Source organism: Piliocolobus tephrosceles, chromosome 9 (assembly GCF_002776525.5).
Source record: "Piliocolobus tephrosceles isolate RC106 chromosome 9, ASM277652v3, whole genome shotgun sequence".
Taxonomy (NCBI): Eukaryota; Metazoa; Chordata; class Mammalia; order Primates; family Cercopithecidae; genus Piliocolobus; species Piliocolobus tephrosceles.
The window spans coordinates 113,612,018-113,626,379 of NC_045442.1; the positions used below are offsets into that span (position 1 = coordinate 113,612,018).

General features: G+C 37.3%; 1 protein-coding gene across 3 annotated transcripts in view; it reads right to left on the minus strand.

Annotated features, from left to right (window-relative positions):
* Positions 1-7,632: 7,632 nt before the first annotated feature.
* The window catches only part of STAM (signal transducing adaptor molecule), a 74,612-nt gene continuing 67,882 nt past the window's right edge, over positions 7,633-14,362 (minus strand). For 2 of the 3 annotated variants that reach the window (XM_023223182.2, XM_023223183.1), the window contains exon 13: positions 7,663-9,005. In XM_023223182.2, coding sequence (XP_023078950.1) covers positions 8,768-9,005 — 238 coding nt within the window. In that variant the 3' untranslated portion in view covers positions 7,663-8,767. Of the gene's footprint in view, positions 9,006-14,362 lie in introns of all 3 variants that reach the window. The other variant, XM_023223181.2, reaches the window with a different exon arrangement.

The window sequence follows — 14,362 nt, forward strand, 5'->3', positions numbered from 1 at the left end:
TTCAAAGTTTTAATCTCAAAATATTGACTTGTGACAAAACTACTAAGACATACTACCTAAACACCGCTCCTTTAGCTTTTAACACCACGACCTTCGTTTAAACTTTGAAAAATATCCCAAGACCATTTTAAATCACTACGTACATAAAACAAACATTTAGCATAAACCAGGCACTTATTCAATTTTAAATTTTCCCCACTACAAGCATAAACAAAATCATGTTTCAACAAATATGTTCTGACAAATAAAAATCTGGAGGCTTTTTTTGCCTTTCAAATATACAACACAGCACAGTTAAATAACTACAAATGGCCGGGCGCGGTGGCTCAAGCCTGTAATCCCAGCACTTTGGGAGGCCGAGATGGGCGGATCACGAGGTCAGGAGATCCAGACCATCCTGGCTAACACGGTGAAACCCCGTCTCTACGAAAAATACAAAAACTAGCCGGGCGAGGTGGCGGGCGCCTGTAGTCCCAGCTACTCTGGAGGCTGAGGCAGGAGAATGGCGTAAACCCGGGAGGCAGAGCTTGCAGTGAGCTGAGATCCGGCCACTGCACTCCAGTCCGGGTGACAGAGCGAGACTCCGCCTCAAAAAAAAAAAAATAACTACAAATGTTGGTGAAAAGTTAAAATAAAAATGGAATTTGCTTCCATCGTGCTAAAGACCTTAAGAAAATTATTCTTTTTCAAATACAAGAGAGGCAAGAAGAAAAGTAGAAATACTCTACTACTTAGCTTAATGAAGGAAGCAAAAGCACAGGAATTTAACTCGTAGCCTAATATAATTCTATTCTAACTACTAAGTCTTTCCACATCAAATGCTTATTTAACTTAACCTGAAGAGAATCCATTTGACTGTCTGCCTCCACATCCCATGTAAATTAATATTCAGCAACCAGCTGAACGAAATGAGACTGTTCTGATGTTTTGATATTAAAATACTTCACTAAAATCTATTAGAATCTAAGTGGCTTTTTTTAAAAGAAAGAAAAAGGCATTAGTTGTATAAACACAGAATTAGTATTTATTCTAAGAATTCTTTTTTACTTGTTTTTTGGTAGAGCCCAACCAATATTCCTTTCTGTGACCATCCTTATAAAACATGAGCAAAAGACAGCAACAAAGATTTAAAAATGTACCTGTTTACAAAGGGAGACAACACAATCTGATACACAACTGGAAAAGTTTGTCTTTCCCCCTCAACAAGTATAAAAGCCTTATCCAGTTTACTTAGTACTTGAAGTAAGCCCCAACTTCTTCATCAGATTTCATTAAATAATATAAACTTTGAGGAAAGCTTTTTAGATGCCAGCATGGTATCTAATCTTATAAAGTGCAAATACTGAAAAACAAGTATTTTTTATTCTTGGAATTGTTTAATGAAACTATATAAAACAATAGGTAAATGTAACTGACAACACCAGAAAAAAGCCGATTTTAAAAACAAATCAACCTTCCTTGAATTTAATGTCTACTTTAATACTTATTTATATTAATAACTTGTAACTAAGCAGTATATAATGGCATTTTTCTAAGCCAAATATTTGTGATGCAAAAAAAAAAAAAAAAAATCACTGATTTTGCACCTTACTTGGTAGACAATTTTAGCCAGCACAAAAGATGGAAACTACTAGTTTCCATAGTACTCTAGCATCTCAGCAATACAATAGCTAAAGAACGGCAAGTGTAGTATACTGGCGACACTATCGTTTTCAGTTCACCAAGACTAAGATGCCACTTTGCGTACAAGAACATCAAGAATAAAATTTCATGTAGTCTGATGCTACTTATCTCCTTTAGTTTGAAGCAGTATACAAATACAGTATATGTCCCAGAGTTTCAACTATTTATTTTTATTTTTTCAAATCAACACCAGTGAAAGTTAATAAGTGAAGCGCTTCTACTAGGAATGCAGATGTTCCTGGTAAGATCACTCAGAACAGTCGGCCGGGCGCGGTGGCTCAAGCCTGTAATCCTAGCACTTTGGGAGGCCAAGGCGGGCGGATCACGAGGTCAGGAGATCGAGACCATCCTGGCTAACACGGTGAAACCCCGTCTCTATTAAAAAATACAAAAAAAAACTAGCCGGGCGAGGTGGCGGGCGCCTGTAGTCCCAGCTACTCGGGAGGCTGAGGCAGGAGAATGGCGTGAACCCAGGAGGCAGAGCTTGCAGTGAGCTGAGATGTGGCCACTGCACTCCAGCCTGGGTGACAGAGCAAGACTCCGTCTAAAAAAAAAAAAAAAAAAAAATCACTCAGAACAAAAGGCTCACCAGATACTAATGGAAATAAAGTACCCCCAGGTTACGTGCAGAAAGTACACTGCTATAACTACATGGTAGAAATCATGCGCCCAAGTTTCAGTACCATGGTATCCACGTCCATTCAGTGTCATAAGTAAACTATTCATAGGTAAACTATTCGGGCTGAATGGCAGGGATATTTAAGGTAGGCAGAGGTAGATATGAAACAGAAAATTTATACAAGCTAGAAAAGATCATGTTACATTAGCCCTACAATGCATAAATAAGTAGACGACAAAGAAATACACATGGAGCTGCCCCAAATCACATATCTACCAAGATATTCTTTCGACAAAAGATATATCTGGATTAAAATCTAGTTCTCTGAATTCCTAAAGCCATGAACTGAAATTTCCACTTAATAGCAGAATGGACGAGTAAATTCCTACAACTTAATTTAGTTCTTATTCTTATCTTCAACCCCAAATACCATCACCACTATCCATCCCTTTCTTTAAAAGAAATCCATGTAGTCACAAAGTATGATACATTTACAATACAAATTAATAAAACCATTTTGTCAGGAGCCATCCACCTTTTATAGAAATAAACTTGTTATAATGGTTCCTCTAAGTGAATTTACCTGTATTCCTGATTACAACTTCTTCAGTCATTTTCAGCCACTCCTTTACAGCATATTATGTTTTTAAATTACAGAATATCAAAGATACTTGTATCAAAACCTTCTTTTCTCTGGAGAAATAGAAACAAATTCTGAAACAGTAAACAGATTTTTTTTTCCATTTTTGGTTCAGAGAAAAATAACCGTACATGGACGTCTCACATAAATTTTCCTATTCGGCATCTTACCTGGCTAACAGACAGTATCATCTATAATTAACCGAAAACATTCTTAACTGTTTATACAGCGTATCTTTTCCTAAAGTAACAAGATAATGTGATTACCCTGCAGTTAAGAAACCTGGTGTATCCTGCCACAGAAACAACTGATTACAAACATTTATTCTATGTTTTAAATGACATTAACCAACTGAAACAAGTCCCAAACTAGCTCTTTAATAAGTTGATGGCATACATTACTGTAATGTGCGTGTGTTTCAAAATTGACTGTGGTTATATATTTTATTTAGTCTGCTTCCAATTTAATTACCAACTCGAGGAAAATAAGTAACAATGATAACTTTTAAAAAGAAAAGACTTTCCCTCTCCTTCAGTGATTTCCGTATTTTAACAGAAGGTTATGACTAGGGTCATGAGAAGTCTTTTAAAACAAACATGCCAAAATGTTTGCATCTAAAAACAGAGAACTCTATTTGCTGGTTACATTTCTAGAGTTACCTAAAAGCCATCCAGAGTGAATAAGGTGGGTATTGAATAAATGGAGAAAAGCTGACTTGGGTTTGAATGAGGAAAGGGCGCAAATTTTCATCAACTACTCTGAATGCAATTCAAGATGAAGAACATGAAACTATACTGAGCTACAGCAGCATCAATGGCCTGAGGATACAGGCTATCACAGGGCAGCTACATGTTAGGGTTAACAACGTTCCTTTATGTTTTGTTAACCTTTATGTGTGCAGCTTCTGATGCCAGCCTGAAAAATTTAATGTCATTACCTCTAACCAGAACTCACATGGTTCTGATTGTAATTCTTTTAGGAATAAGGAATAGAGTCGAGGCAATGAGAATAGAGCATCAAGTTAGAAATCCAGAACGTAAGAAATTCTACGAGACAACTGGCAGGGGTGTTTAAAAAGTCAATGTCATGGAGCACTGGGGGAGATGACAAGATTAACCCATATTAGTAGAGAAGCAAAGGACATTAGAAGTATAGTTATATATTCTTGGAATGGATCCTGGACTTAAAATATTACATATCTATAAAAGACAGTTTGAGGGACATTCAATAACAACATATTACAGAATTACTGTTAATTTTCTTAGATGTGAAAATGGTTTAGGTTTTGTGGGAAACTGTCCAAATCCTTACAAGATACAAGATGAAGAACCTAGAAATATGGTTTACAATGTTTATAACGTGTCAGTTCACACAATAAAGTACGTGTGTATACACATATGAACACGTCTATATATATACACACACGTGCATATATAAACATACACAAGGAGATAAAACAAACTTGGCAAATTTTTAATGATTAGCAAATCTAGATGAATAGTAATTAGATGTTCAGTGTTATCACTCTTCCAGTCTTTCTGTAACTATGAAAATTTCCCAACAATTTTTTGAGAAAGTGCCACTTATATTAACAGATACTTACTTCAAGGGACAAACTTAACATTCTACATCACCTGCCTGTTTAATCTTAGCCTCTTAACCAAGTGGTCTCCAAACCAGGTTCATACATTCTAGGGTACAGAGAAAACAAACCACTATGACATAGAAAGAAAATATTTAAATTTCTATTAATAACTTTTTATCTCATCCTTTTAAGATTTCTAATTTTTGCTGTTTCATAATATACAATATGCATTAGTACAGAACTTGTAAAATTTGTGAATAAATAAATGCACATATTTTTAAGGCTATGCACTAAAAAAATTTGTTACTCATCGGGGTATCTAATCAAAAAATTTGGATACTACTCTTCTATAAAACAGAAACGACTTTTTGTTTTTAAGTCTCTGACCACTAAAAGACCATTAAAATCAGTCCCTTTTGCTTTATCCAGGGATTTACTGACTCTTAATAATTTATTATGAGAAATTCTAGGTCTAATAGCAGCAGCAAAAAGACAGTAATGACAGTGGTAAGTGTTAGCAGAAGCCAGGGAATCAGATAATTGGCAAAGTGCAGTTTGGCCACAAGTTAGCACCAATAAAATGTTCAATTCTGTTCATCAAGGAAATCTAAAATTTTAAATACTGAGATTTAAAGTGTTCTAGAATGTCATAGGGAAGAGCATTTTTGAAGCCTGGAAATTTTCAGAAAAAGATATTACCAAGGACTAAGTAATTTTGAAAGAAGACCGTTCTAAGAAAGAATACATATAATACAATGAAGGCAGCTTTGCTTAAAAACATGGGGTTGTAGTGAGCATGTCAGTATAAAGAATACAGAAAACAATCTAGGTACACTTAATGGAATCATGATTCTAAAATAAAAGATAATTGAATATAAGGCCTTTGAGAAAATAGGTAAGTTTCTTCTATATATTTTATTCTAAGGGGTACAAGCAGTTAATCCAAAAAAAAAAAAAGAAAAAAAATTTTTCATACAAGTGAAAAATTTAAACTATAACTTTGTTATTAAATATTTTTAAAATGATGTAACAGAAGGCAAGCTATAATTATTGTAACTGGAAAATAAACCAAGAAAATAGATGAGAAAAGAAAATAGTGACTTTAATGTATATTAAACAGATGAAAATTTGAACAATTATACCAATAAATCTCGTTTTGGAAAATAATTTCCATAATTTTTATAGTTGCATAGTTTATCGTGTAGGGTGCTAATTTGTCTTGTATCAACTTGAAGCTTTGGAAAAAAGATGTCTTCAAACTGAATTATACATACCGCATAGGAAAGCTGTTATCAGAGAAGAAAGATACTGGTCTATTAAGCATTTTAAATACAAAAACTATGAGGTATAGAAACAAAGCGCCAGACGTACATGATAAAAGGAGTCTGTAGGCACATAAAAAGGTCCCTCGCTGCGTAGGGAAGATAAGTAACAGTGAGGGAGAAAAACAGAGTTAGAAGAGGCTGTAAAGTCCCATTAGGTACACATTCGAAATCCTCTTACAGGTTCAGGACACTGGTATAACATCACAGGCCATGGGCCTGTTGGCTATATATGCTAGATTGTTAACTGGATTAGATTTTTTTCCATTTATGTGTCACTATTTTATGGAAAATCAACCTCAAATTTTATTTAAAAAAAAAAGAGAAATAAAATTTGCTTCACAGAAGTTTACATTACAGTTATTTATTTCTCGCTCTGCCTCCCAGGATGGAATGCAGTGGCGTGATCTCATCTCACTGCAACCTCTGTCTCCCAGGTTCAAGCAATTATCTCACCTCGGCCTCCTGAGTAGCTGGGATTACAGGTGTCTGCCACCATGCCCGGCTAATTTTTGTAGTTTTGTAGAGATGGGGTTTCACCATGTTGGTCAGGCTGGTCTCGAACTCCTGACTTCAAATGATCCGCCCACCACAGTCTCCCAAAGTGCTGGGATTACAGGTGTGAGCCACCGCGTCCGGCCTATGTTACAGTTAGTTCATTTTACAAATTACTCTATTCCTTCAAAATAAGGACAGTTATTAATGAAAGATTTCTTGAAAGTGCAAGATCTGCAGGTTTCAGAACTTAAAGTCATTCATGATCCTAACTGGCCCCCTCCTATTTCTACCCTCATCATGTCATTTGAAAGACAAGCCAGTGCTTCACTTTCATTGGAGTTTTTCCCCCTGGCATTTTCATTTTTAATAACAGGAAGGCATAAACTCATACAATAACAGTTTTAAAGTACTCATCATTTAAACCTTTACAAGCCTAGTAATGTAATAGGTAAAGAAAAATGTATGTGGGTTGTAATGAGGGTAGTTCTCTCTATTCACTGTTATTTGACTTTTATGGGGCAAAAAATCATATTAGAGACTATGTCATTGATTTTCAACATGAAAGATATCAAAATTAAAATGGGAAAATGATACTTTTAACATTGGTAAACAGGAATTTATCAAAAGACAAAGAAAAATTGGGGAAAAGTGTATCAGTTAAACCATAATACTCAAATTGGAGTGGAAAATATTATAATCTGATTGATGTTTATCAAAAAGTAACTTCTAGTTTTTAAAATGTGAAATTTGACTTCAGGGCAGGGCAACATATTTTAAACACAAGAAATCGCAACACAACACTAGAGCAAACACTTAAGTTACCCTTAAGTAATCTTACGGGTGACTAATTTCACAGGCTCAGATTTAAAACTATGGTGCTTTAAATCTGAGCCTGTGAAATTAATCACCCTTAAGATTACTCGCCAAAGATTTAATCTTCTCTCAAAAAGAAAATAAACAAGATACCTGATTACAACAGTCTTAGAAAATAAGTATCAAATTTTCATTTATAGTATGAAACCTGTTACATCAATTCATTAAATATGATGTTCAACTCAACTTTTCAGTTGTTTAAATCGTGTTAAAATAATAGTATAGCCCAACCAGGGAAATTGTAAATATTTAAGAGTACAATGTCAGTGGAAAACATTTTTCGCATGAATTAAAAGAAAAGCATTCATTCGAAAATATTCCCACGTAGGAAGCCAAAATAATTCCATTCGAATTTTAAAAAGACCAGAAAGAGCAACCCAAAAATCCAGTTTGAAAGATAACAATAAATATATAAACCGTTAAGCAAAGCCAGGAATATAGATTACTTTGAAACATCTACTTATTTCCATTTTAATGAAGAATTAGAGGATACAATGTGTTAAAAGACATATTTAAAAGACTAGCAATGGCATTAGACAGATGAATCAAATTTTGTTGATATCCCAAATAATTACAAGAGACTTCAAAAATGTAGTGTAATTCAGGTTTTCTTTCCAGTTTAAAAATTTCTATCCATTGCCTCTATCTTTGGTGTCACTGCCACCAATAAACACAGTATACAGCTTAGAAATCTAATTACTATCTTCAACTAGGAAAAGGTAAACCAACATCATTTCTTTAAAAATAAGAAATAAAGAATGTGATCATTCTTAATTTTGTCTCATGGTCTCACAGTATTCTGAAATGTCATGCCAAAATGTAAAAGTTCAAAAGGGAACATTATCATTTGCTATAATTGCACCAAAAATTTAGCTACTGTACGCTGGTGTGATGACAGCTAGTAGTACGCAGAGGCTACAGAAAGACATGTGTATTTATATATGTATCTTTAGCTCACAATTAGTAAAAGGTTCAGTTTAATGTGAAACTGAAACACAGGACAACATAACGCGCCTTCAGGTAAATACGCTACAACTTTGTTTTCTTGCAGTTTAAAAGGATAGTATAATTACCTTAAATTTACACAAAACATTAAGAAACATGGTAGCTGTTTATGATTAAAATAAAATAGCAATGTAAATTAATTTAACACAGTGTTAAATATATTCACATGATCACCACTGTGATTCAAAATGGCCACTAATGCAGTTACATATCAATATATGTACATAACATTTGCCACAACAGTTTTTGTAAGTTTGACTTTCTGCAGACCAGGTTTACGAGACAAATAGCCTTGTATCAATTCTTTCGTATTATGAAAGGAATTAAATGTTGTAAGTAGTTTCATTCCTCTGGGGGTGGGGGAAGAACCTCTAAAAAGTCAGTGTAAATTGAAGAGAGTTCTACCTTCTTGAATATTTGAACTTGTTGACGTGGAGAGATTCCTATAAGCTGAGGATAAACACATCTTAAGAGAGTAATGAATCTCATAACATTGTCAGTGGCATTTAGCAGGCATCTGCCACCAAGTGGAACACCGGGTCCTATAGCAGAGCCTTCTGAGAATACGGTTGCTGTGGCTGAGGTGGCTGTTGGCTGCCTCCGGGCTGAGGCAGGGTTGATGAGGTTAAGTTATAGTTTGGCACCTGGGACATATTAGGTCCTGCATTCTGGTACAGAGTAACATCGGCAGTTGCTGCAGCAGCAGTAGCAGCAGGAGGAGGACTATATACCGGCGCCTGGCTGGGATACGTGTTTCCTTGAACGGAACTCACCATTGTACTGTGGAGGAAGAAAACCACTCAATTAGATCAATACTGATTTATAGAGCAACTTACAGATAAATGGAAAAGCTATTTATTAAGCATTCATTCATATAGCCAATTCATTTGATAACCTTTTACTAAATAGCTATACTGTGCCAAACATTGTTACTTTAGGCATTGTGATATTAGGCATTGCACTTAAAAAATGTGTTATTTAAGCATTGTGTAAAAAAAGGTGGGGTGAGGGGTTGCGGAAATAAGTCTATACCACCATGGAGCCTCTGTTCTAGTGGTAGAAAAGGGTAATAAACACATGGATTGTGTGTCGAGTGGTTATAACTGCTAAGAAGAAAAACAAAGCACAATACGGAGGTCCAAGAGCAGCTGGGACCACGGATTCTAGTTTATGGTAGGGGCCTCTCCAATAAGGCAAAGATGCGGAAAAAGTGAGGGAGTGAGCCAGATAGAACCCCTAGGAAAGTGCATTTCAGGCAAACAGAAAGAAGCCTTTGAGGACAGAAAACACCAGGCACATTCAAGGAACAGCAGGAGGCCACAAGAGCTGTGGTGGTGGCAACTAAGACCACCCGGCAGGACGGGGGTGGTGGGGAGGGGCTGGAGAACACAGCACCTGATGGCCACAGTAAGGGCTGTAGCTTACACTCTGAGTGAGACAAAAAGACACTGGCTGGTTCTGAGCAGAAGGGTGATAAGATTCCACAGGGTTTAACAGGCTCCCTCTGGACCAGGATAGCGGACTGCAGGCTATTACGATCGACCAGGAGAGAGCCAAACGGCAGCAGGGCCACGGCAGTAATGGTGGAGATGGGAGAAAGGGACAGGGTCTAGATACATTTTGAAGATAATGCCTTCAAAATATGATAATGAACAGAAGAGTCCAGAATGCCTGAGGTTTAGAACTGAAAAACTGGTAGAAATAACTGGTAGAGTGGCCACTCACTGAAAAGAATACTATGATGGGACTACAGTAGACTGGGGGGGGGGGGGGGGTGTGGGGAAGATCAAAGTAATAATCTTGGATCTGTCAAGTTTGATGTCCAAAAAACAGACAAGCAAAGAGAATGCATAGGCAGTCAGCTATTCAAGCCTGTTGTCCTGCATAGGCAGTCAGCTATTCAAGCCTGCTGGCCCGTGGGGAAGTGCGGAGAAACACCCATCTGGGAGCATCTGGGAATCCTTGGCAGAGGCATTCAGAATCAGGGGGCTGCATGAGATCCCCTAGGGAGCGGCTGCAAACAGAGAAAAAAGGCAGTCCATCTACTGAGCACTGGACCTTGAAGTCCATAAGATAAAGCGGCAAGAGGCAAATGAGACTGAGAAGAAGTGGCAGTGAGGCAGAAGGGAAAAGAGAATGGTCACCGGCAAGTGAGGAAAGCATTTCAGAAAAGAGGAGGGAATCACGAACTGTCAAATGGAGGAGGAGGCAAATGGTGAACTGACCAAGAGTCTGGCAACATGGGCATCACCAGTGTCCTTGAAAAGAACTGTCCCAGAGGACTAATGGAAGGGAAGGCCTCATAACCTCATTTCTCTTATTTCCTTGAAAATACCACCACGCTGATCAACTCTCTGAAGCTGCACCCCCTCACGTACTGAGCTTGCCTCCCGCTCCCACCGCTCCGCTGCCAGTACTCCCATCTCAAGGCCCTGCACTTGTGCACTGCTCCAATTAGAAAAAGAAAGAAAAAAATCCTTTGAAGGTTGTCTTTATCCACTGCCTCTACTTCCTGTCTTCCTGTTTCCAACCGAATACATGCATTTCCACTGTAAGACACCAGGTTAGCTATGTGAAGAGAAGTACTAAGATGCTGAGAATTCCCCCTACGTTTGTATTAAAAATGTAAAACAAGCTATAAATAAAGCAACTGCCGAATTTTCAAAATACTGCCTATTTCTAAACTTTCCTCCAATTGTTATTTATAAATCTATTGTTGGTCAATTCAATGCTCTTGTACTCGGCACAAATTCATTATCTGATGGTAATTTAATTATTATATGAGACGGTAATTTAATGCTACATTTCACCAACTAATGTGGTGACCTAAGGCATTATTTGTCATCACTCCATATGTGTGAGATATAAAGTTGATTAGAAGATGTCAAATTTCATACTGTTATTTACAATGGTATGGGCTATAATATTGCCATAATATAGAGTCTATGTGCTGAGTTCTGGAGTCAGAATGTCTGGTTTAGAATCTTAGTTAAGTGAGACTTTGGTTCTGTCTCCAGGTCTCAGTTTCCCCATCTGTAAAATGGGGGTAATAGTTTACCGACTTCACAGGTTATTATGAGGAATAAGTTACTTTGTGTTAAGCACACAGCACAGTGCTTGGCACATACTAAATATCCCTTAAATGTCAGCATTATTGTAATCATTCTCAATTTACAGTTCCACCATCCACCCAGTTGCCTTGGGCAAAACCGTGCAATTCACCAATACTTCTTTCTCTTATCTGCGTTGCACTATCTCCCAACCATCTCACCCAATGTATAATTATTTGCTAATCTCCTAAACAACTCTTTCCAATTAATAGCACTGTATCTTGTCAACAAATACTCATCATTTCTTGCCTAATATCCACGGTCTCCCAGTTTCTAATCTTGCCCCTATGAATCCATCTACATTACTCCCATTTAAAGCCCTTTCTGAACTTTTTCATTATCCCTAAGATGGTATCTAGAACAAGCATTCTTCGACCTTGGCAGTGTCTTCAAGTATGTCTCTCGCTGCTCCCCACACGCTTTCATCCCTTGGTAAGTGCTGCTGGAATGTCGATATGTACCACGCACCTTTCACACCTCCCATCTTTGCTCACTCCACCAGTACCATGCCATTCCAGACTACCGCATCTTTGACATGACAGAACATCTTCCTCACATTTTTTCTACTGGCTAAGAATAACCCTCCTGGAAAACCTCCTCAAACCTGAGGCTCCTAAAGCACAAGGCATATATCTTTCTTTATATAAATCATGTTGTATAAAATTATATGTTTTTTATGTGTTTGCCCCTACTACTCAGGAAGCACCCTGAAGCTAAAGAAGACTCTCAAGTGTCTAACATAGTGCCTGGCACATGCTGACTGTAGTAAACTAAAATCAGAGACAAATAAATACATAAGCTTCAGTGGTCTCATAATACTAACAGTAACTGTCACTTATTATCACCTTATAATACTACCATCGCTACAGGTAGCTTTAGAAAACTGTCATCAGTGACACCTTCCCCAATTAGTAAGAATGTCTTAGGATGACGGAAGTCTGAAAAACGGTGAGCTTTAACACCAAAATTGTATGTAACAAGAGATAGCCTCTCAGATATATATAAACTGAAGAGTGCTAAAAAAACCTGCCTACCAAAAACAACAACAATCTTCACTGACCTTGATTTGCCGCTAGAAAGCTCGAGTCAAATACACAGGACATCTCTAGTAAGGAGACTTCTAATCCTGGCTCTCACTCTTTCCAATTTCCTCATCCTACATTTGCTGTACCAGCAATTCCTCATTTCCCCGTTGAAACACACACACATCTGTTTTTATATATTGATAAATAGATATTACATATTGCACCTTTATATATAGATATTTAAATGCCCTCTAAGCCTTTGTGAAGCCTTTGCAAGGAATTTTTAAAAATACACCTAACTGATCTAATATAGTACTTGAAATTGTCAGTAACACTAAAACATGTATTTATAAAATATTTACTGAGTTCCTGTCCAGTGTAAAACTGTGTGCTACATAGGATGGCTATAAAGGTGAAAGAAACAGTGCCAGCTCTCAAGATATTGCCGTTCAGTGGGGATACAAACAAGTAAAAAGGCAACTACCAGCCAGGAAATAGACAGAAGTACACACACAGTCCTCTGACAGCACACAGGAGGAACAGTGCTGACAGGTGGGAAAGCAAGGAAGACGTCCCAGGAACAATGCAGCTAAGCTAACAACTAAAGAATATGCAGGAATGAGCCAGGACGGGAGGGCTAGATATTTCAAGAAAATGTTCTTCAAAAGACACCTATTGAAATAAACATGTGTTCCTTGAGAGGTGACATTAATAGCTACACTCTATGGGTAGGACTGGGCCCATGCCAGGGATTTCACATCCCGCCTGCAGAAGCAGAGTCACTCACAGAGAACAGCAGCAGGGTGCCACAGCGCTACAGAACTTCACTGTTAAAGCACCTACCAACAGGTTATCTCATTCACAAAGATAATTTCCTAAGGTCCTGACCTTGAAGAATGAGTCTCAAGTAATCTCTAGTAACAAGGTAGGTAGAGGAGCATGTGACATAGTCAAACAGAGGACTAGCTGGGGAGAGGTGGCAGTTCTGGCTAATACTAAAATAGCTCAAGGGTCCTATTAAGTCGGGAACCCTAGTGTTTTCTCAACAATTTCTACCTTCTACCCACTTTGTATCTAGTTGTAAAGCAATATGCTACTCTAAGAACAGCTGCTTGCTTATTTGCCATAAGGGTATTCATTTCCACCAGATTTCAACTTAAAAAAAAATCCTGCAAGAGAGCAAGCTACACTTAACATTTTTTTCTAACATACATAACCCACTAGGGAATGCCCTGTTTTCTGACACTTAGGCCTTGCCATCATCCCCCTTAAGGTCACTTCGGGATACTAACCTGACAACCAAATAATGCTTGAAAATCCCCAAGTATCTCCAACACGTAACTCTTTGAGGATGAATAGTGTAACAGAGAGGGCAGTACAGGAAAATTCCTGGGCAATCCTTTCCTGCTGGAAAGGTTTCTAGAAGTTGTGCCTGTGCTACCTAGAAACTTCTATTGCCAGCTAGAATATCGTAACTTCTAGAATACACGTTGGTAAACTCTTAAAAGCCTATCCTTTATTTGCTTCAAGGAAAAGATTTCAGCTTAGAGTCCCATTAAAGCAGAAGAAAAAACACATAATAAGCATTTAACTACATGACAGAGAGCACTGTAAGTAAATGGCAAAAGTAAATGGGCCTCTGTTATCACATATTCAGCCATCTGCCTCCTGAGAAACAAGGGCACTTATCTTCTTGTACCTTCTTGTTTCAAATGGGGTACCTTGCTATAATATAAACTAAATTCCAAAATAGGGAAAAAATAAGAAAATATCTGTCTTAAAGAGACAGCTCAGAACTATAATTTTTAGATAACAGAATTTAAATTTTATATAAAATGTGTGGGAAAATGACAAATTATAGTTACTACATGCAAATTTCATTAAAGACATTATCAAATATCATAGATGCAAATAAAAACAACAATAAAAAGTTACGGTAACAGTAGTTTTACAAATACAGGGCTGAAACCAGATTACAGGAGTTGAGCGAGTGGGGAGCAGA